At 34.4% G+C, this 22279-nt stretch overlaps 1 protein-coding gene across 1 annotated transcript in view; it reads left to right on the top strand.

The window, feature by feature from the left end:
• FGF7 (fibroblast growth factor 7) overlaps nucleotides 1–21027 on the top strand; it is a 30482-nt gene extending 9455 nt beyond the window's left edge. The window contains exons 2-3 of the mRNA XM_074156263.1: nucleotides 18378–18481; nucleotides 18873–21027. Coding sequence (XP_074012364.1) covers nucleotides 18378–18481; nucleotides 18873–19067 — 299 coding nt within the window. The 3' untranslated portion in view covers nucleotides 19068–21027. The remainder of the gene's footprint in view (nucleotides 1–18377; nucleotides 18482–18872) is intronic.
• The last annotated feature ends 1252 nt before the right edge of the window (nucleotides 21028–22279 follow it).

The raw sequence follows: 22279 nt of genomic DNA, 5'->3' as shown, positions 1-22279 counted from the left end.
ATACTACCACCTACCTCATCAGGTAACAGACAACATAAGAAACGTGAAGAAAACCAGAGTGGGAAGCACACAGAGAGCCTGTACGAACCACCCCTTTTCTCTCTGCTGGCCAGCTACAAGGGGCTGGCTGTGCCCTCCTTCCTCCCACTCACTAATGGGGTCAACTGCACAGGTGTTTTGAGCCTCCTGCTCCCTTTTCCATCCTGCCATCCCTACAGCACTGGTACCAAGGGTTAGGGTGCTGACCGGTCAGTCTGAGCAGCTGTTTCAGCAGTCAGGAAGGAAGTTTTCTTAGTAAAGCTGTGAAAGACAAACAGTCTGGCATGTTTCCTACCTTACTAACAGTGTAACAGCCGTATATTTGGGTGAATTGTTACTGGAGTTTGTAGTTAATATTTATTACTTCAAAGGAAACAAAATGTTACATGAATTTTGACAGTAGCCTTAGGAGAGGTGCTCAAATTATAAAGTAAATGGCAAGAGTCCTAGGCCGCTTATATCTGTCCCTTTAAATTCCTCTTCAGTTGAGCAATGAAAATAATACAGGTATTAATCAAACCATTCTTTTAAATTATCAGAAACCAATCTCAATCAGAATGTTCAAATTAGCAACCTGGTGCTCAGGCTACTTGATTATAAATAACAAACTAAAATTACTTAATATGCCTTCGTTTCTGACTGCAACTTCGTGTGACTTAGGAAATTCAGTCTATATTACTGAACATAACTGTCATGCAACAAAATTAAAGAAAAAAAAAAAGATTACCACATCTTTCTAGGAAACTATTACCACATCTTTCAAGGAAATCATGCTCTGCTAATTTTTTTAGCTAAGTAATCCAGTCTTTTGAATTTGAATTCATCTACTTTAATCATATTGTTCTAGGACACATTCTGAATAATTTAATGAGAATTTCTGAAATGGCACTTCCATCCAGAAGCAACACCAGAAGCAAAACTGGTCTATACCAAAACCATAAAACTAGCATTAGACCAAACTAGACCAAAAGCAGAATTTTTCAGGTGATTCATAACATATGAGGCATAAATCCCCTAATTTAGTGAAGTGGTGAACAGCCTAGCTCTGATCCAACTAGATTATTTAAGAGAACATGATGAGTTTCAATGGCTATATCATTTAAGCAGAAAATGATCTAGTGATAGAAGACACATCATAATTATTGTGAGAAATTATTGGTGAAATCCCTCAGAACTGTTTAACATATGGAACATAATAAATACCTATCTTTGCCAAACTAAGACTAAGTACTAACCCCATTTTTTCTTCTTATATAACAAAATATTTCATAAATACGAGCAGGTATTCTGTACATTGTCCTTTTCAGACAGGATCTTTAGACATCTCAGAGACAATTTTCTAAAAGTGCTAACAAGTCCTCAAGGGACATTTCAAAAAGCAATACTTAAAGTCTAAACCCCATGGCACGTACATGGTACTTACATGTCTAAATGACTTCAGATGATATTTTCAAAAATGTGCAAGTAGCCACTGTTATGCAACTATGTGAGACAAAATAAATAATAGAACCCATATTTCCTGACTTTCTCCTAATCACTTGCAAGCAATCATCTTGTACCCATAAAATACAACATTTTTTTTCCTGCTAAGGCTAAATTAAAATGTATGACTGCCATTAAAAATCTTTTTTCCCTTTCTCCCTCTTCACATTAGCTGTGCACTTTTTTGTCTGTGATACCATTTTGTTTGGGGTATACTTATCCATATACGAGAATATTTAATAAACATAAGTTTTGTACAAGTTGCACATGAAAGTAATCACGCTTATTTCCCCAAACAGTTAACTACACGAATTCCAAAACTAGAGTGTATCCTAACCCCACTGTATGTGATGCAGGAAAATGCAGGATATTTCTGCCTGTATACAGCACCATAAATATTGAAGATTTTGGATCACAACTTATTATATTGTCTTCTCGTTCATACTTCAACATTGCAGTTATGGGTACTTTCAGTTGAATTCAGATTAGCAAAGCAGAACTGCTAGTTATGACTCTTGTTTCATGAGTTTACTCTTTTCCAGCTCCAGACCCATCATGGTGGGGGTTGGTTTCTTTCTTTGTTTTCCCCTTAGCAGCTATCTGGCAGCTGCACCCCAAACTACCCTCTGTTAGTGGATCCCTAAAGAATGATATATACATCATCTATCGTATCGTAATCATATGTGCTGCAATTTACCTCACAGGTGGTATTGCACAAAAAAGTCTGATGTGAGCCCTGTCAGACTGTGCCATATTTATTTCATTAACATACTTTTTTCATATAGAAATCTATTTCCCCTGCTGTGTGCATGGTATTTGATTGAAATACATTCTCAACAACACAGAGATGGAATCAACATGAGAAAGTAATTGTTGAGAAGTACAGCATTAGCTCTTTTCAACATACAGTCAAAACATGACTGTTCTATTTGTATTGACTTACTGATGAACTATAGAGAACTATCATTAATAGTCTAAATAGTTGCTGTTGAAAGTAAAAAATACTGCACAGCTGTGGAGGAGTTAAGTTACTGACTAGTGGAAAAGCTATCTAACCCTGTGATTCATTAGGAAAAGTTTGCTCAAGAGTTGAAAGACCCATATTAGGAAAGAAACAAATATATGCCATTTGTAAAAGCCTGGCTCTACTGAGATCAGTAAGAGTTTTGTTACTGATGCCTATCAATGGCTTAAGGAGTTAATTTTAAAAGATGCCAAATAACAACTATTGCTTCTGTAAATCCATGTGCTTTTACTTTAAGGTATGGCTTCATAACATTGGTAATGCAGACTGGGCAAGAAAAATTAAATTCCTGTTCCACCATTAATCTCTTCCCGAATTTCAAGTCAGAATAATTTATTTGTATCTTACCAACACCTACCCAGGGTAATGTTGCTATCTGTATTTATTCTACTCAAGATACAGGCTTGAGAGAACAATACAGCAGAATATACCCAATTTAGGGTATTCAACTTGAAAAATAGTTAGCTATTCCTTTTCAAATAGATATGCCAATTTATATTTCTGTATGAAAGATATAAATAGAAGTTTATTCTAAGTTTTTTGGAGCTATATTAAAACCACAGATCCACATTTGTATACTGAGTAGAAACTGAATGCATTATTTATACTGAATACATATTTAATAGTAGAAATATAATCTACTTTTGTAAATTTTTTTCTACCATGACATTTGCATTCACATAGGAATCAAGAATACCTTGATAATCATGGAGGAAGTAAGGTGGCACAAAACCACCAAGTTCAGAACAGCCGAAGCCTTTTGTTTCATTTTGTGTGGTAAAAAACAATTGTCTTCTCAAACTCCGCTTTGGTACTTTTTGTCCAGCTCCTTCTTGCAATACAGCTGAAGTCACAAGTATTTTACGCAAAGAAAGAAAAGGTTTCTTCACCACTTTAAGTGCTTGGAATAGCCATAATTGTTTCAGTTAGAGCAAAAAGCATAGCAAATTCTTTACCAACAACAGGCGTTTTATATATTTTATATATTTTAGAACGTACCACTATGGGTGCAGCCAATCTCTGTGCTCTCTGTTATAACTTCATGCTCTTCAAGGCAGTACTAAAATTTCCTGCTGAGTTCAATGTTACACAGCAACTTTTATGTTTCGAAGACTAGGAGAGAACTGTACCATAAGGAGTAGAAATGATAATAAATACAATCCAGAATCAAAAAAGGCCTGCAAACCGAGTCTGCTAATCACAAAATTATACAAGTTTAATGCAAATACTTCATAAAACAAAAATGTAAGAGCTGCAAACCCTTTATTTGCGCATACAGCTTCTGCTACCCAGCCCAAAGTCTAATATTAAAAACCCACTAACCTCTACCTGAGTCCTCTAGCCCTATAAACTTATGGAAATCTCTAACATGTTATTCTCCTTCCTTACAGAGAACATTTTACTCTTCCCTGATTGAACAAGGTCCTTGTTTAAGCCCACTAGTTGAACTGCATGTTTTCAAACATCTAAAAACATAGACCATCTGTTTTCCGGATTTTAAAGGAGTCCATATATTCTGCTACAGATTGCTTATGTATTACTTCTGTGGAGCTCATCAAAACTTCATGACACCAATACATATAAAAACAAAATAAGAATTATGTGAATTGTAGCAGAGAAATTGGAAAGTGAAGCATTCCCAAAGGTCCCTGTCTGAAGCTGTTACCAAATGCTTGAGTGGCATGAAATCTTTCATTTGTCTCCAGATCAAGAGAAGAGTACCTCTTTACGCTTATGCCAGTGCACTGCACTGTTGTCTATCAGACAGGTTGTTTGATTATTGTCAGAGATGGAAATTTGGAATTCTGCCAATAGAATAATATGGCTGCCAGGACGGATCTCCATTTAAGATATCAAATCCTTTAACAGACTGGTCACAGGTAACTGTATTCTAAACAGTCACCATATAGTGATATAGTAGTACCTATATGCTCTGAGAGCCAAGAAAACTACTGCCTTTTACAGGCACAGGAGAGCTCACACCCTTCCTTCTGCAGTTCAGGGCCACAAGAAAGTTTCCTTAGTTGGTAAAGAAAGTGAAGTAGTTTCTATCACACTTTAAATACCTTTTTCTGGTTAATTGAGAGAGCATACCAATTTTACTAATGTTTTAAAATTTGATTTAATTGTTTTAGGGCAATTTCTGCCAAAAGTGTTTTAAAAATCTTTTTACGAGACTTGATCTTCTAAATCACTAAGGGTTAGGTTTTTAAGAGTGTTTCAGTAACTGAAGGTGGAGTTAAGCAGCATTAGATATATAGGAAAACCCCTCTTTTAAACTAGACTGCAGGTGGGGTTATTGGTGATAATGCACAGGAACAGTGCATAATAACCCAAGGCAGCTTTCTAAATTCATCATTTCCCTTTTATATGTCTCCTTTTCACATTGTTAGTTGATATAAACAATGCTAATTTAATTGAAATAAACATAACTTCACACATGGGGATATAAAAATTAAAACAAAACAATATGAAACTGGGTTGTGTACAAACCAACAACATAATAAAAATGTGTTAATAAAGACTTTAAAGAAACTTTTCATATAATTTGGCTAATCCTGTGCTCTGGTACTGTTATCTTTATTGCATGACTTCTTACATTTTAGCTGTGACCGATAACTCTTCAGAAGATAACATCATATTATTCTATCACAACACACCGGAACACGTACAGCCCTTAGTTCTGAGCCCTTCATTCTACTTTAAGGGTACAAGTAACTTTCACTAAAAAACTAGGACGCGATTTCTATGTAACGCTTGAGAAAAGAAAAGCACAGAAAGGCTGTGGACTCTAGAATACATTTCCATGACACAAGTTGCAATAGTTTTCTCACTGACTTCCTGATATTACGCACATCGGCAAAACTAAATGTATGCACGAATATTTATCATCAAACTCAAAATCATTAACACCTGATTTCCTCTATATCTTAGCAGTTGAAGTCAAAACTGAAAAAAACCCCCACCCTGATATTAAAACTGCATAATTCAGCTGAATTTAAAAAGGCAGATTAAAAAAATCACACAAATAAATACACAATAAAAGAGAAATTTGGCTACAGCTCCGATAGTGTATTTGCTCTGGTAATAGCAATCGGTCCTGAATCAGAGGAACAATTTTCTCCGCTGCTGCTGACGCTGCTGTTTTTCTCAGTTTTGATATGGAATTGTAAAACTAGAAGAAAATAAAGATTAACTGGATGGCAGTAACATATTTACAAATATCTGATCATGTAAACAAACAGAGAGGTTTCAAAGTGCTGCCTGTGTGTAATGGCAAATATTCTATTAATTTTCCTAAAGTCAGGCTTTCATCTTAGATAAAATTTTTAGACTGGTAAAACCAGTGTGTAACTAGAAGTAAATGAATGACATTAGGCAAAATTAAGACAAGGAATTACTTAACTATTTGAAAAAAAAAAAAAGCTGGATAATTGACACACATTTTGATCTCTATACTGAGCAAGACAGGAGAAACACCACATAAAAAAAATCCCAATTTATCTCTCAGAATTCAATTAAATTATTAGATTGTTTTTTATTTTGAGGGTTTTAAAAATTTTCTCCATCTACTAGTTTATATTTCAGTGTTTGGTCTATTATAGATTTTGAAAGTTCAACTAAATCTAAATTATTTGTCGGCAGCAAACCAGAACAATTTGAGGGACCATATTATATAAATATATGTCCAGTAGTGTTTTGAAAGCAGGAAGAGCAAGCCAGATGGTTTCTATCAATTCCCACTCTGTAGTGCAGCAAGGGGTTAGTATGATTTTCTTAACAGCTTCTTGCATTTTGTACCTTGAAAGGAGTAACGTAGTGCCTGCTTGTGCTCTTGTAGGCGCTGTAATTGATATATTTAGATGTCTGGCTTCAGCTGTTCCTGTACCAAGTAGCCGATCTGATTTGGAAATTGAACTAAAAGGAATTCAGTTGAGTAGTGCTTGCCCTACATTTGACATAACTGCTTAGAGTGGGAAAAGATGTCTATCTCTTGCAATAGGGATTGCAGTGTTTCTGCATGAAATGCTCTCTTAACTGTGTGAAACAAAATTTTACTGTCCAAAACTTCAAATCATTTAAAGCTATTTGCTCTTGCACCAGAGGCCCCTAAGCATACATTCAGATTCTGGAATACTGCAGCCATCTTCTTTCTTATGCGTCTACTTTCTGAATTTTACTGATTTTAAATCATTCAGTAATTAGCTATATTTGAGAACATTTTCACTTCTAAAAATGCCTTTCACTTTATATTTAAAATGATAATACAGTTTTCAGTACCAAGAATGTCATTATAATCATTCTATGAGCATTTAATAATAGCTCTTAGTAATATTTGTCAACAGTGTATAATTCTAAATAATTATCCTGAGAGAACAGGAAAGCAGTTGTTAGATTCAGTTTGTCTCCAGAATACGGCTCTGCTATTTCTTCTGTCAAGCCTGTTTCAGGGACCAGAAAAGCTGCCACAGGGACGGCTGGAGACAGTATAATATGCAGAACAAACCAGCTAGACCTTGAGGGTGAAGGAATACTTCATATAAAAAAGAACAGGTCCTGTCTTGGATATGTTTTTGCCCCATTTAACTGAACAAATCCAGCACAAAGTGCCATCTTTGCAACTGCCTGCAGCCAGATTATTACAGGTGATAAGCCAAAATAGCACATGAAATGCACCTGGAATTGAAGTTCTTCAGAACACAATTCAGATAATGAATAATTCCATTTCCTATACACCGAGAAGGTATGTTAGTATGCCCCTCTCTTTTCCTTAGAAAAACAGAAGAAAAAGTCTTGCATAGAAATGACATGACTAATTTTATGTCAACTGTGATCACTAGTTCTACCCAGGAAAGGGGGAAGGAAATGTAATCAGCAATGATGCCTGGGCATGACACCAAGACACCAGCTCTTTACTAGGTGAAAACACAAAATAGCACAGTAACAAATATCAAAGAACAAATTAATGTATTTAAAGACTTTTGCATTACAGAAGAATTTGGAGAGACGGAAGGTTCTGGTCCTATGTGGGATTTTCCAAGTTTCAGTAAATCAAAATAGCTATAGGCACTGAAATTCTATATTTAGGAAGTTTTGCACCACTAAATGGATGTATCTCATTTTGCTGTGAAAATGTTAATTAGCAGCATTTTACATTTACTTTTGCTATTTTGAAGCCAGATTCTAAAAGTCTGCTAAGATGAAAAGATAATTTTTCTAGTGAAATTGGAACAAAGATTTAAATACTAGAAATATTCTTCATCCGAGCTGTAGTGAAAGTATTTGTTGTACAAGTTTAGCTCTAAATTATCAAGTCATTAATTTTCTTACTGCTTGGAAACAATTATATTTTGAAAACAGTCATTCCACCCTTTTTTTTCCATTTTTAATATCAGTAAATTATTAATGCTGTAATAAGAGAGTACTTTTTCAGACTGAGGATTAAGACTTGGATTTTACATGACACCATTAATTCTAAAAAATAATATTATTTTTCATTATAACCATATGTTTAGCTCCAAGGCAATTTTTATTGGAGAGAAATGTAGTTTCCTGCTCAAATGAGAAATGACTATGTGCTGTGTAAGAGGCTGATCAAGAAAATATTTATATGAAATGAACAGTGGAGATCAGCAAAGTGAAGGGTTCTAATAAGTTTAATGAGACATACACAAGTGAATGACTGCCTGGGGCAGCATGTTATTCAGTTGTTACTGTATAGTGCTATTCACAAGTCACGCTTCTAAATTGAAAAGTTCCATAGTTTTACAATCTACTTCAGTGAAAAATGTCACACCATTTTGGTTTTGAAGATCAAATGAAGAGAAATATTGGAAAGACAGTGGTCCAAAGTGCTAATGTTCCAAAGAGACATACACAGAAGGAGAGAAAGCAATTTAGAGTCAGTGTGTCCTAGACCAATTCTTATTATACAAGCATTTAGAATGAAGCATTTGATTTACAAACCTACCTAACTCACCAACACCAGCAGAAAGTTAATATAAAACTGAGGTCAAAGAGTTTGTACAATAAGGAAAAATACTCAGAAATTCCAAGCTATTTCTCTTCAGCAATAATTCGTTGCAATATGGCCACCGAAATCCTCACTACAGTAATTAGTGGAGGTAAGCTACTGAATGTTGAAAACTGACGAGCGCTGCTTTACATTTATTCACTTTGAAAAGTAACTAGAAAAGTTATTATGGCTTTTAGTATTTCCCACTGCGGATCAAATGTGGTAAGTTAGTAAGTAAAAAGGAAGGTGTATTTCCTAAACATCAATTGGAAAGTTCAAACCAGACTTCTTTTCGTGCTATGGTGCCAGTAATACATATTCAGAAGGCCAGATTATACCTTTGATGATGCATGTGAAACCATGTGAATACTTTGAACAATGCAGACTTAAAGTGGAACTTAGCTTACTCCTTCCTTTTCTGTCATAAAGGTAAACACCCACAAGTCCAAGTACACATGCAAAGAACAGATCTTGTAAGTAAAATAACAGCATTTCTAAACAGTCATTTTAGTTCCCTGTTGTACCTTCTCTTTTCTGTTTGGTTCTCAGCTTGCAGTTTTTTGTACTATCTTCACAGAGTTATCAAGTTAGCAGTTTCTTTCAGAAACCTTGACATGGCTCAAATTCCATAACTAATTTATCTGTCAACTGTTGAATGCCACCAGGACAATGGTTTATTATAAAGTTATTCTATCTAGCAAGGCATACGTTAATCAGTCTTTAGGACTGTCAAAGAGTAGAGAAATTTATGGATAATGTAATGTCAAGTAAGGAATCTTTAAAATTATCAATAAATGAAAATTCAGTGAAGTACAAAAATATTTTGATGGACTTCTGTTTAGGAATTATCTGAATTTTTTTTAATACAGTATGCTTACTGTTTTTGTGCCCAATGAATTGCAAAAAGTTAATTAAACATCAGCTACTTATGCTTAACTAAAGATTCTGCACACAGACTAAATCTTATACACAAATTCTGCTACTTGAGGATGCATGAACAATATGGTGCATCAGGTTCTCAAGGAACAGCTCTCATCACTAATAATGTTTCCTCAGACAACTACAGTTTTTCCTGCTCGTAAGTTACACACGGGACAAACCAGGAGTTGTGAGTGCTTTGAATATTTGTCCATGATATCCAGATGTCTGGCACCTCACTGAAGCAGTAGCTTCAACTGTTCTACTGAAAATCCTTGACAGATTCATTGTTTATGTGCATATCATTTTTACAGTCACATTCATATCTAAAGTGCTTCAGATAGTCTACACATGGACAGCAAATGCACGCAGGGCTACAGCACAACACCTCTAAATAAAAGCTTTTTTAGCCTTTCATATTGGCCAATGCCAGAAATAGCAACATATTTTATATGTGTTTATGCCATGAACCCAAATTCTGAGTATCACAAGGAGAAGCAAATATATGACAGTTAAAAAAAAGAAAATGATAGTGAATGTATATACCAGCTTGTTTTCTGTTGCCATAATTAACTATTTATTAAAATCTTATCAATAGAGAGAAAATCCCTGGGGTGGAGACAATCTCATGTCTGCTTTGAAAACTATTATAACATATACTTGTATATTTATTTCTACTTATAAAGCTTATGAACAAAAGTTCTATGAAGTACCATCTGAGAAACTTTCACTCTCTTGAAAAGGGAAGTAAAAAATACAAATGAAAATCCTACATTCTATCAATTGAAATTTAATAATGGGGAAAGGTAAAAAAATAATTAAATCGTATTACAATATCTCTTAAATTAATACCTTTATTTGCAGTGAAGTTTTTACCATTAGATTTTATATCTGAGAGAGAATGAGAATGCAGATTGCTCTACCTAAAAATGAACTTCAAGATACATCCATTCAAAAATATTATTGAGAATCAAAATAACTTCAGCACAAAGAAATACTTCACAATATACACACTATTTTTTAAAAACAAATAGAAAGGGGCAATGTTTCCTGAAACCAGTAACTTAAAAAAACTATCCAATGAAAGTATTCATTTACTTTCAGAAAACAAACTCTGACAGACTCCTCTGGAAAAACATTTTGAGTGTAATAAGGCAGCTAATGGATGTATTTACTGTGCTGGCTGACCGAACGCACACACACATTAGTAACGCCATGAAAGCTTTCTAAAATACTGTATGATTGACCGTTGTGATTTCTAGTTTCTTGCTTTGAGAGACACAAACATTAACTGATTAAATCTCAGAACAAAAGAACAAATTGCATTAAATACCATTAAACACTGCCTTGCAAGCAACGACAAGAGCATTCTTCTTAGCCTTCAATCATCTGCAAAGGTCACTTGAATTCATAACTATGTGCTCTAAATTTAGTTGATTAGAAACACAACTTAGTGAAATTTAGAAGTTTCATTTTGTTCTGACTTACTCTCCACCTAAGTATTTTCTGCTGCCTCTTTCCCTATTTGAGATTCCACATACTTTATCTTAGGACAATTCTGCCTAAGAAAGGGTATTTCACAAAGACGTTCCTCACAAGTGCTTAACTGGCAGTGCCAGCCTCCCTACCACTAAAAATCAGTAATAGACTGTTTTTTTTAACTTCAGTGCACAGAGAGGCCACAAGAAATAAAGTGCTGTAAATACCACACAGTGGTATTGAAAAACATGTAGAATATGTTAAAAATCAGTTATCTGTTAGCTATTTTTTTTTAAAAAAAGAAATAACAAGAATGTAAAATCATAACTGGCTTCTGGACTTTTGCTTTTCTTTCCTTAAAACCCATACTTTTCTTTTTTCTTCCCTTCTTTCCAGCATTTAGAAGACTGCAGAAGTCTTCTTAGCAGTTTCTATCTTACCCTTAAACATTTTCTAGTAACATATGTACCTGTCACAACAGAAAAATACTGGGATGAAACTGCTGTCAGCTTTGCTGAAAAATGTAATGGATGGCGAAATTTCTCTTTGAATTAATGTCTACAGAAACTCTGACACTAACAAATTGAGAAGCAGTGACCAGAAACACCATGAGATAGACGTGGAGTGGATATCGTCAACATATGCAATGTTTGGAAAAAGAGCCAGCTGATGAGGGACCAAACACAATGTGCACCTTAAAACCTCATCCAAAATCTTCCTGAACAATCTTATTACCCAACATACCGGGGCAGTTCCCTAGTGAGTGAAAAGATATCAAGCTGGGTGGTTCTGATCTCTCTTCTCTTCCAATGACCCATTAGAGAGGTTGTTACCACCTGCTGGATCTTCAGTAATGTGCTGCTCTTACTGGTTCCCTTACAGCTCTCAGAAGCAAGAACTGCAGTTGCTCTTTCAGCCTCTTGGCTGCAAAATTATTAAAGACAAAATGCCCCGATTTTGCTAAATCACAAGACTCTCATTACTTTGTTATAGATAGGATATTGTTATTTCAGGATAATATGGGCAAACACAAAGAAACTTTGCTTATTCAGTTATGGCTCCATACAGTTAGAAATTAGCTCAATATAATGCGTAAACAGATTGTGTAGCAATAAAAGCAAAGATTTATTAAAACAAATAAAATGTCACAGTATTATTGTGTTGTAAAAGCAAAAAAGGTTAACAAATAAAAAGAAAATTAAAATGTTAATGTGAAAATTTTAATTAAATCAGAAAAAGATACTGAATATCAGGTGATGGAAACTAAAATTATCAAATACCACTTGCCAGGAAAGAATTATCTCACATGAGAATGCTCAATTTTGTATCAATGATATAGCTAAATGCTAATTTTTCTACATAAATTTCCAGCGTGACATACGGTCCTGTCTTCCAGGCCACAGTCACGGAATAAAAGTGTCTACTTGTAAAGTACTGAGCAACTGTCATTCTAGACCAGAATGCCAGGAAACTCACCCCATTTATTATGTAAATTGTCTCCAAAACACGAGATATATTTCACCCACTAAAACTGTTGTGTTAACCCAAAGGGCTGTTTTGCTCCTTTGTGGTTTTTTGGTGGTTTTTTTTTTCCTGCTGGATTTTACATCAACTGTCTGTTATTTAATTTGCACCAAGGATGCTGCCAGCATCCATAGTCATCTTCTTCTAAAGAGAAAGTATAGCCCACTTCAGCTGACTGTCTTTTACGTACACTGGACAGAATTTCAGATGTGTAGGAAACTTCCTTCACTACAGGAATTTTAAGCTACATTTGTAACACTGACCACGCAACCATATAAAATTGTTTGGAATTTCATGCTGATTTTATAGAAATTACAGTTGGTTTCAATTTTGCATGCCCATTTTCAGGGTTTTTTTCTCTTTCTGGCTTTAATCTGATTTCTTTCCCAGTTACTTAGAGGTATATTCAAGTCTTCTCTTAAACCTCTTCTGAACTTTTATGTGGATGCCTTAGACAAAGTAACTGAAAAACATAGTTTACAGTTTCATTTTTAAACTCAGGATATTTAAATGAAACAATCTACATATATAAGAATTTTCTCTTTGCCATCCCAGCTTGGTAACTTTTTCCTTTTCATGATTAGAGATTGACAGGCTTAGAACTTTTTACTTCAAGAGGAAGCACATAAGAGTGGACTTTATAATATAAGACAAGGAAGGGTATACTATTAGACTGAGGAGAAGAGGGTTTCTTTAGTAGAATTTCTGACTGTAGATTTTAGTTCTTTATCATTTCACTGGAGTGTCTGGTGCTACATAAACTAACACTTAGAAACTGGCACAGACAAATCTCACATCTGTGCCCCTTTAGCATTTTCCTCTATTTCTGTGTTGGGCTTTTTCTGAAAAGATTTTAGCTTACTATACACCTCCTGCCTCACTGAAGGAACTACCTTAAGGATAACATCTCAGCTCTACTGAGTTAGCTGCTTAATGAGGACAGACTTTTTCCCTTTATGTATAAAATGGTCTACAAACATAACTGAACATAGTAGGTTTACTTCTACTACCAATTTTCTATGAATATAGAGATTTACCTCCTTCCAATTAATCAGCTAACAAGAATTAGCATGAACACTGAAGCTCAGTTACACTTAGGTTCACAGCAGAGGAGCAATGAAACTAAGACATGTTAATTTATTTCATGTCTTAAAAGCAGTCAAAAATGGTATACTAGAAAAGACACTCTTTAGCTTTCATGAGTTGCTTAACTCAGATTACCATCCTTATAAAGCTAATCTTTAGAGTATATTATTGTTTTATTGTTGAATTTAATACCATCAATTACTCAGAAGCAAAGCTCTTCCTACATTTATAGAAAAATGAGATTATCGGGTTACTTTCCATACACTAAGTGTTGCTCCTGGCTAGTCTTATTAATGACATTGCAATGACGCAGACTTTCAAAATGAAATAGCAGAGAAAAAACTTTATTTTTTTTTTAAAAAGCAAACTAACTAAAAAGATCACATTCACAGACCTGGCTGTATGTAGCTGTCACAACTGTATAACAAACCATACACACTAACAGCAAAAGGACAACCATATCAGCTCAGACCCAAATTTAATTTACCCCAACATCCTGTTGGCAAGAATCACCACTAGCAAATGATTACAGAAAGTATGGAAGAAACAGGAAATATCCACATTTGCCCAAAATTCTGGTTGAAGAGTTTTATTACCTCTTGACACCTACTAATGGATTAGGTTCCTATCTGCAACAACACATCCTAGTGACTGTTTACCATTACGTAATTTCTCGTACAGTGATTGAGTACCAGGAACACATGCAAAATAGAGACAGACCAATATGACTATGATGTTATATAGTGTAATATAATGTGATATCTTGACTTAATAGAGATATAGAAGCAAATGAAACAAAGAGGGGAAAATACAACTTTTTTCCTCTACTTTATAGATTTATTCTTTTATTCTTTGGTATATCCTTCAGGAATTTCCTGTTTTGGTACTATGATAATGGGATAATATAAACGTTCATTTTTATATTTAAATATAAGTTATAAAACTATAATTGGAAGAGAGTGATTTCTATTATTCACATGTCTAACCTCAAAGTTTGTGCTGAGTTTTTATATATCAAGCTGAGAATTAAAAAAACATAGAAAAGTAGTTTAAAAGTTTTCACAGTGAGATTATGTTGTTTATAAGTGTTAAAGATTCCATTAACTAGTTCGTCAAAGAACTTGTGTTTTGAGAATTATGTAGCACATAATAGGTGTGCAGGAAAAAGCTGCTCACCTTATAAATCTTGTATGTTCAGAAACACCTTGTAAAACAGTTAAAATACTGAAATCTTTGTCTGTATTAAATTGAACACTACTCGAGAATCATTCTTCCTGGTCTGTGAGAGAATTGATACTAAATTTAAGCATGTGATACAACTGCAATACTGACACTGATAAACTAATAAACTTTCAGTGTATGACTTCTCAACCTTAATACTCTCTTTCCATACCTTCTGTACATAAAGGAAGAAATTTTAAATTCATGTATGTACATGACATTTTGCAATTAACAGAACAAGTGAGTTCCGCACAAAAGACTATATACAGAAAGATCATAAATCAAATTCTCAGCTAAAATCAGCTATTACAGTTCCAACTACACAGCAAAGTCTTACTTTTCCGTTTCCTAAAAATTGTTTCCATTTCCTATATAATTTATTTAATTTAAAGAAAAAAATGCAATTAATTGCAGCAATACTACATTTCTGAAATGAACAGAATTACTGATGCACAGCCTCCAGGAGAAGAAAAGGGAGCTTACAGTATGCTGTCTTATTGCTTAAGGAACTTCTGTCATATGCCTTAAAATAGAGAGAGAAACTCATCAAACACTCAAGTGCATGTGAGACGCTGCCTCAGAGACCTAAATCACATAAATGCTTTACTGGAAAGGGAAAATTCATGCTTTGTTTCTCCTTCGGGGATACGTTAAGAAACTTCACAACAAATGAGACATGATCTACAATTGAGAACAGAAAAACGAGCACATGCAGTTTATGGTGGGCCATTTAATTCTGAGATAGAGATGGTCTGAGCAAAGAATCAAGAATACAGAAGTTCTATTTCCACTGAACACTCCAGGGTCTTTTTCTTTCTCTTTACATTGCTAATATTACCACATTTTTAATGCAATGTAGTTATTGGAGAGTTTGTGTGGTGTTCCCTCACTAAACTTTATGGAGAAATGCACAGAGAGAGTATTGTTAGAAAAGTGCCATTCAAAGACCTAAAACATTCTTTGGATTTCATATCACCTCTCAGTCAGGGTGTCAAACGGTACTTATGTGAAACCTACCCTTAATTCTGGGGGTAAATAATTGCTTAAAATTGTGAAAAGCACGTAATACTATGGCAAATAGTACTGAATATACATAAAAATTAATGAATCTCAAATTATCTGTCTTTAATTGAAATGTATTGCTTTTTATGCACACTGTGATTTTAACAAATAAGATGAAAACCCATGTAGAGATCTAAATACAATAAATCTATCACATGCAGAGCCCTTGTAAATTATAAGTAGAATATTACTTTCATAGATAACATTTTATTTTGCTATTCAGATTTGCTGTAAAGGAGGCTTATAAAATATTTTTACATCCCCAATTTCTATCCTATATCAAATTATATATAGATAGTGTAAAGTTTCCACATGAAAGACACTTATGTCTCAACTGAAAATAAAGCAGAAAAACAAGTACCCAAAACCAAAATAAAATAATTCTTACAAGTTAGTATGAATGTCACCATCCACTTCAGGAAAAAAACAAGCTAAAAGATAATGTAAAAATTTGAATAATAATAGTAATATTGCCTTGGACAAAAGCTTCTGGCATTTCCTTTTTAAAAGTAGTAGTATTTCTTACTACTGAAACTTCAGCCAACATCAGCTTACTCAAGGAATTCTCAATTCCTATTAGCATGACTTGTTTTAAAAAGTCACTTTGAATCTTTCATTTTTTAAATTCTGTATAAATAGAAAACTCAAACAGATTTAAAAAAAAAAAAAAAAAAAAACCTCTCCTTAAGCTAATGGCAAGCACAGGCAAAAGAACAAATGGATATAAGCTGTCGCTGAAAAAATGCAGATTGCAAATTACTACAGAGTCTCTAGCCATTAAAATAAATCAAACTCTGGAACAGCCTTCGGCGGAAACACTGGGGGCAAAGAAATAACAACTCCAATTTAGTATTGGCAAAGTTTATGAAAAGAGAATTATCTGATGCAATTCCCAGGCTAGCAAAGCGCTGGACTTGATGACCCAGAGATCCCTTCCACTGTTATGTTCTTTGTTTGGCTAGATGCAGATGTTCATCTGTTTTTCAGCCTCACTGTGGTTTTTCTAAAGTGAAATTTAAATGAAAGTTAATAAAATTTTTGTAAGTTTCAGTTAGAAATTACGCTTTGTAAGAATTGCTGCTAGGCCTGCAGTGGAGTGCATCTTGTCAAAGAATTCTAAAAGCTTAAAGTTGGCTTAGCATTATAGAGAAGTAGAGAAGTATAAGTGTTCAGAGATGAACGCCCAGAAGGGCACACACCATGGGAAGAGGTAACTGATCTACCTGTACGGAAAATAGGAAGAAAAAAGTAAACAATACAGGCTAGGACTGATATATCAGTAATACGAAGGAAGAAAGCAAAACAGTACAGTAAAGAAAGCAAAGGTCATCAGGGCATAAAAAAAGTATAGGGAAGGAGAAATAACATATATATTTCATGCCTTTCTAAAAAAACCGAATTAATGAAAAATTATTATCATGTGTGGTGGCTGTGAAGAGTCAATACAAACTTGAAAGAGAAAAAAAAAAAATGTTTTGCTCAAGAGGGAGGTCATATTTCAGGTGACAACTTAACACAAGCCTCTCTCCCTCACTTTTCTCCCCCCTGCCTAGCTATTGGAATTTGCCTAGAGTTGGCTGGCTTTGAAAGCCCCCATTCTGGAGCACAAGTGACAGTACAGATGCTACTGCACACAGTTCTGTGGGTGACTCCATATGGAAGAAAACAGCTCAAACTCAGAAGAATAACTCTAAACTACTGCATAAAACAGCAATAACAATATTTAAGCTTGAAAACAATGTGGTGCTCCTTAATAACTTACACCATCCTCTTGCCTTTGCTCAGTTGTTTGGGTTTTTTTATTAACATAAGGGTATTTTTTATGTTGCAGGTAACTCAAATGTATCATAGTGAGTACAGAAAGCTATTGTAGATATATGTACATCAGTGAGATGAAAATAAAGTAATTTATAGAAAACAACTCTAAATGTTTTCTGGTTTTGAATAAATAAGTCCTCAGAGAAGCTTTTAATGATTTGCAAATACATGTATCTTTACAGCTCCGATCAGTCATAAAAGCATACAAAGGTCAAGCAAATACTTTATCTTATTTAAGACACTGTGGTCTGTTTTATATCACTCACAAGTTCTAAGGTTTACACTCTTCCAAGGAGATGATACTGCTACATAAGTCTTCAAAATAAAGGCTTTACACAAATTCTGTGAACCTTGATGGCTATGTATGTAATTCTTCCAAGTGAAACCCTGAACCTGATAAATTCTAAGATATGCTGATTCTATGAAAACAGAAAAATTACTTATACCAACATCGCAACTTCAGTCCATACTTAAAAATTATCACCATACAATTAAGTGTCTATGTGCAGATATCATCACATACAGACGATTTTTAAAGTCTAGCCCTTTCTTCACATGAATAAATACATAATGTTTCTGTTTTTTAAGAACGATTGCTGCAGATTTTCAATAAACACAGAAATATTACAGAATATTAGTTTAACTAAAACTTCTAAGTTGACTGGAGAACAAACCACTATTTTACAGCCCTTACTGTGTGCTTTGCAGGTATTCTAGAAATCCGAACAGTGGCGGTTGGAATAGTGGCAATCAAAGGAGTGGAAAGCGAATACTTTCTGGCAATGAACAAGTCAGGAAGACTCTATGGAAAGGTATGGATGTAACTTCTCTTGTGTGTACAATCGTCACGTGCCATCTTAAAGACACTTATTTTTAGATGGAGCATTGGTATAGTATAAAATAGATTCCTAAAAAATTAAAATGTAATCTGTACTTATCCCATACATCCTATACTAGAGTTTTATGTCTATTTAATAAATTCAGTGATTAGAGCTTACAGACTTTCTAAAAATGTGGAAGACTAAGGGGGAATAGAAAAAGCTAAAATATTCAACACTCAGATTTCAGAAGTCCAATTTATTTATTAAAAATATTAATAATGTGTGGGGTTTATAATGCATATTCTTCTCTCATCTCCCCTAACTAAGTATTAAAAAAACAGTTGTACTTATTTTACTCTATTTGACTATTTACTCTCAACAGAAAGTATGCAATGAGGACTGCAACTTCATAGAACTGATCGAAGAAAACCATTATAATACATATGCTTCTGCAAAATGGACGCACAAAGGAAAGGAGATGTTTGTTACATTAAATCACAAAGGGGTCCCCATGAAAGGTAAAAAAACAAAGAAAGAACATAGAGCATCCCACTTTCTTCCTCTGGCAATATCCTAATCATGAATGATCTATAAAGAACTAGTTCCAGCAGGAAGATTATTTTTAAGAAGACTATTTGACACGGTATCAAGAGAGGCTGGAATACTACTGAGAAACTGAACAAGCTGGACTTGCGCATTTATGTTTATTTTTAAGAGACTACATGAAAAAGATTTGAAAATATACACAAAACCAGATTTACTAACTAAAAGTTGTAAAAAATTCTAAAGAGTTGTACAATCATTATCTTAGTCATTGTAACTGGGTAGTTTCTTAAATTAATTTACCCTGAAGAATAAGTCATGACTTGATTATCTGATAATATTTTATTTAAAAAACCCTATCTGCTTCTTAAATATGGCTGCTATAATAATAATAAGCAGATGATAATGTTGTGTAAAATATGTCAGACTTTAAGGCTGCTGGAACGAGTTGTCAGATTATCAAGTCAATAGTAAATGTGGAGGCTGAGCAGTATTTTAAATACTTCCCCCAAGAAACTGATATCCTATACATAAACTATATGATCAGAAAAAAATATATAATCTTGTAAATGTTTATTGTTGTATTCAGATAAAAGAGTTAGTTTGGAAAAATTAAGTTTACTCTACTACAAAATGTTCCTATCTATTAATGAAACAAATACCTAATGCTGCTCTAAAAGATGTTTCAAATAGTGTATGTAAAATAAGAATAGGAATAAATAATGTACTTCATCTCACTTTTCACAAATTAACATTTTATATAACGATGAAGCAAAAATTCAGACATATTAAGGTTTTTTATGTAACATATCCTATCTTTTGTATAATTCCTGTTAGGGCATACAGCTTTCAATATTGTTTTTCCATCCTTATACATGCTTTTTTCTGTTGTTACAGCATTAAACTTTATTTTAAGTTGTATTTGAACTTTATTGTTCTAAGTTATTTAAATGTTATTTATAAAAAAAAATACTTATTAAGCTGCATCTGTTTCATATGCTTTTAATTCTAAAGGAATAACAAAATGGTCTGGCTGAGATGCATGAATTTTTTTCTGTGACCAGACACAAAGACTAGTACACAACCCTCTTGCCAACATACATTGGATGGCAGACAAAAATGACAGCCTGCAGCAAATCGCACAATGGACATCTCAAAAGAAACAATGCAAAAATGTAAGAAATCTTTGCCACATACTCTTGCTAATTGAATTGAATAGCACACTCAGAGTTACACCAGGTAAAAGAAGGTTACAGTTCCAGCAGGTACTGGAAATAATCCTCAGATGATAGAACCTACACTCAGATACAGAAATACGCAAGAGCCTACATGACTAGTTTGAAACTTCAGCCAAAATCAATGTGACCTGATGAAGAAAAGACACTTAATTTTCTAGCTATTAAAGAGTTCAAGTGAGCCCTGCATGACTAATGCATTATATCATTTCATTCTGTTCAGTTTGCCTATGAGTTTTCTTGGTATTGTGATAATTGCTCTTAGATAAAGATCACAAAAAATCAGCTAAAACAGCTGCTGATGACTGGGATGGAGTCAAGCTAATTACTACAGGTCTTAAATCCTCTACTTTTCATTACAAGTGTCTAGAGTCACCTTTTTTTTTCCTACATGAGACACTTTCTTTATAACAGCGCACAAAGAAAATGGCAACAATTCTCTTTAACAAGTATTTCTTTTTTTAAAAAAATGCTTGTTTAACATACACTATAATTTGGAAATCATTTATGGTTATTGACTTGCATGCAGAAAAATTTGTCAATACAGCTATATCCGTAAATCTTCACTGTGCTTTTGCTAATTTATCTATTACTTGTTCACTGAACACAAAAGACTGTACTATGAAGAACTTTTTTTGCTGATAACTGTCTGCACTACTTTCTGTAAATATATAAATACTAAAACAAAGTTCACACTCATTATCAGTATTAACATACTAGCAAAGTTTCTAGACCTAAACTGGGTTAGTTGAAGCTTTCAAATAAAGAAAAAAAAAAAGAACAAAATCTCATTAAGATTGTTTGTGCTTAAAAGCTCTACTGAAGTTTGAATTAAAATGTGAACATCCATATGAATATATGAACACATATGCCAAAAAAGCTTAAATTTAAATCCAGCTCTTCTAAAGATCTTTTGATTATGTAATTCAAGAATACAGGAATACAGTCAAACTATTCATGAACCCTACAGGCTATACACTATATCTAATGGATCACTATGTTACCATCATTACCAGGTAAGCCAAGGCTGCTTTATGTTTTACAGCTGTCATATCTGAAAAGCATCCTATGTGCTCTTGTGGCCAGGAAGGCCAACGGAATCCTGGGCTGCATAGGGAAGAGTGTGGCTGGTAGGTCGAGGGAAGTCATTCTCCCCCTCTACTCTGCACTGGTGAGGCCACAACTGGAGTATTGCATCCAGTTCTGGGCTCCCCAATTCAAGAGGGATAGGGAACTACTGGAAAGAGTCCAGCAAAGGGCAACAAAGATGATTAAGGGATTGGAGCATCTCCCTTATGAAGAAAGGCTAAGAGAGCTGGGACTCTTTAGTCTGGAGAAGAGAAGGCTGAGGGGAGACCTTATTAATGCCTATAAGTATCTCAAGGGTGGGTTGAAGGAGGAGGGAGCCAGACTCTTTTCAGTGGTTCCCAGTGACAGGACAAGGGGCAACGGGCACAAGTTGGAACATAGGAGGTTCCACTCGAATATGAGAAAGAATTTCTTCACGGTGAGGGTGACAGAGCCCTGGAACAGGCTGCCCAGGGAGGTTGTGGAGTCCCCTTCTTTGGAGATTTTCAAGACCCGCCTGGATGCAGTCCTGAGTAGCATTCTCTAAGCAATCCTGCTTCAGCAGGGGAGTTGGACTAGATGATCTATACAGTCCCTTCCAACTCTAAAAAAAAAATTCAGTGAAAAATTCAGTGAAATTCAGTGAAATTCAGAGTGAACGGTTCACAAAAAGACACCTGGCTGCAAATGATACAACCCCTCAGTAGCACAGTCATATGGGCTTACATGTTGCAATACTTTCCTTATGTTGGTTTAGCAGAGGAGGGGCTGTATTTGAAAAAAATCAGTATTTTGCCTTTCTTTCATGTGTTGTGTGTAATTTCTTCTGCCATTTTAAGAGTAAAACAGACTTAAAGATTAAAACATATCCTGGGTTGTCCTACTCCAGTACATAATGGAAAAGGTGAACAGAAAAGCAAGATCAGATCAACCCAGCTGAGTG

This window comes from Numenius arquata, chromosome 11 (genome assembly GCF_964106895.1).
Source record: "Numenius arquata chromosome 11, bNumArq3.hap1.1, whole genome shotgun sequence".
NCBI classification, from domain to species: domain Eukaryota; kingdom Metazoa; phylum Chordata; class Aves; order Charadriiformes; family Scolopacidae; genus Numenius; species Numenius arquata.
The sequence above is the reverse complement of the archived record's forward strand: the minus strand, read 5'-3'. Positions and strand labels throughout refer to the sequence as shown.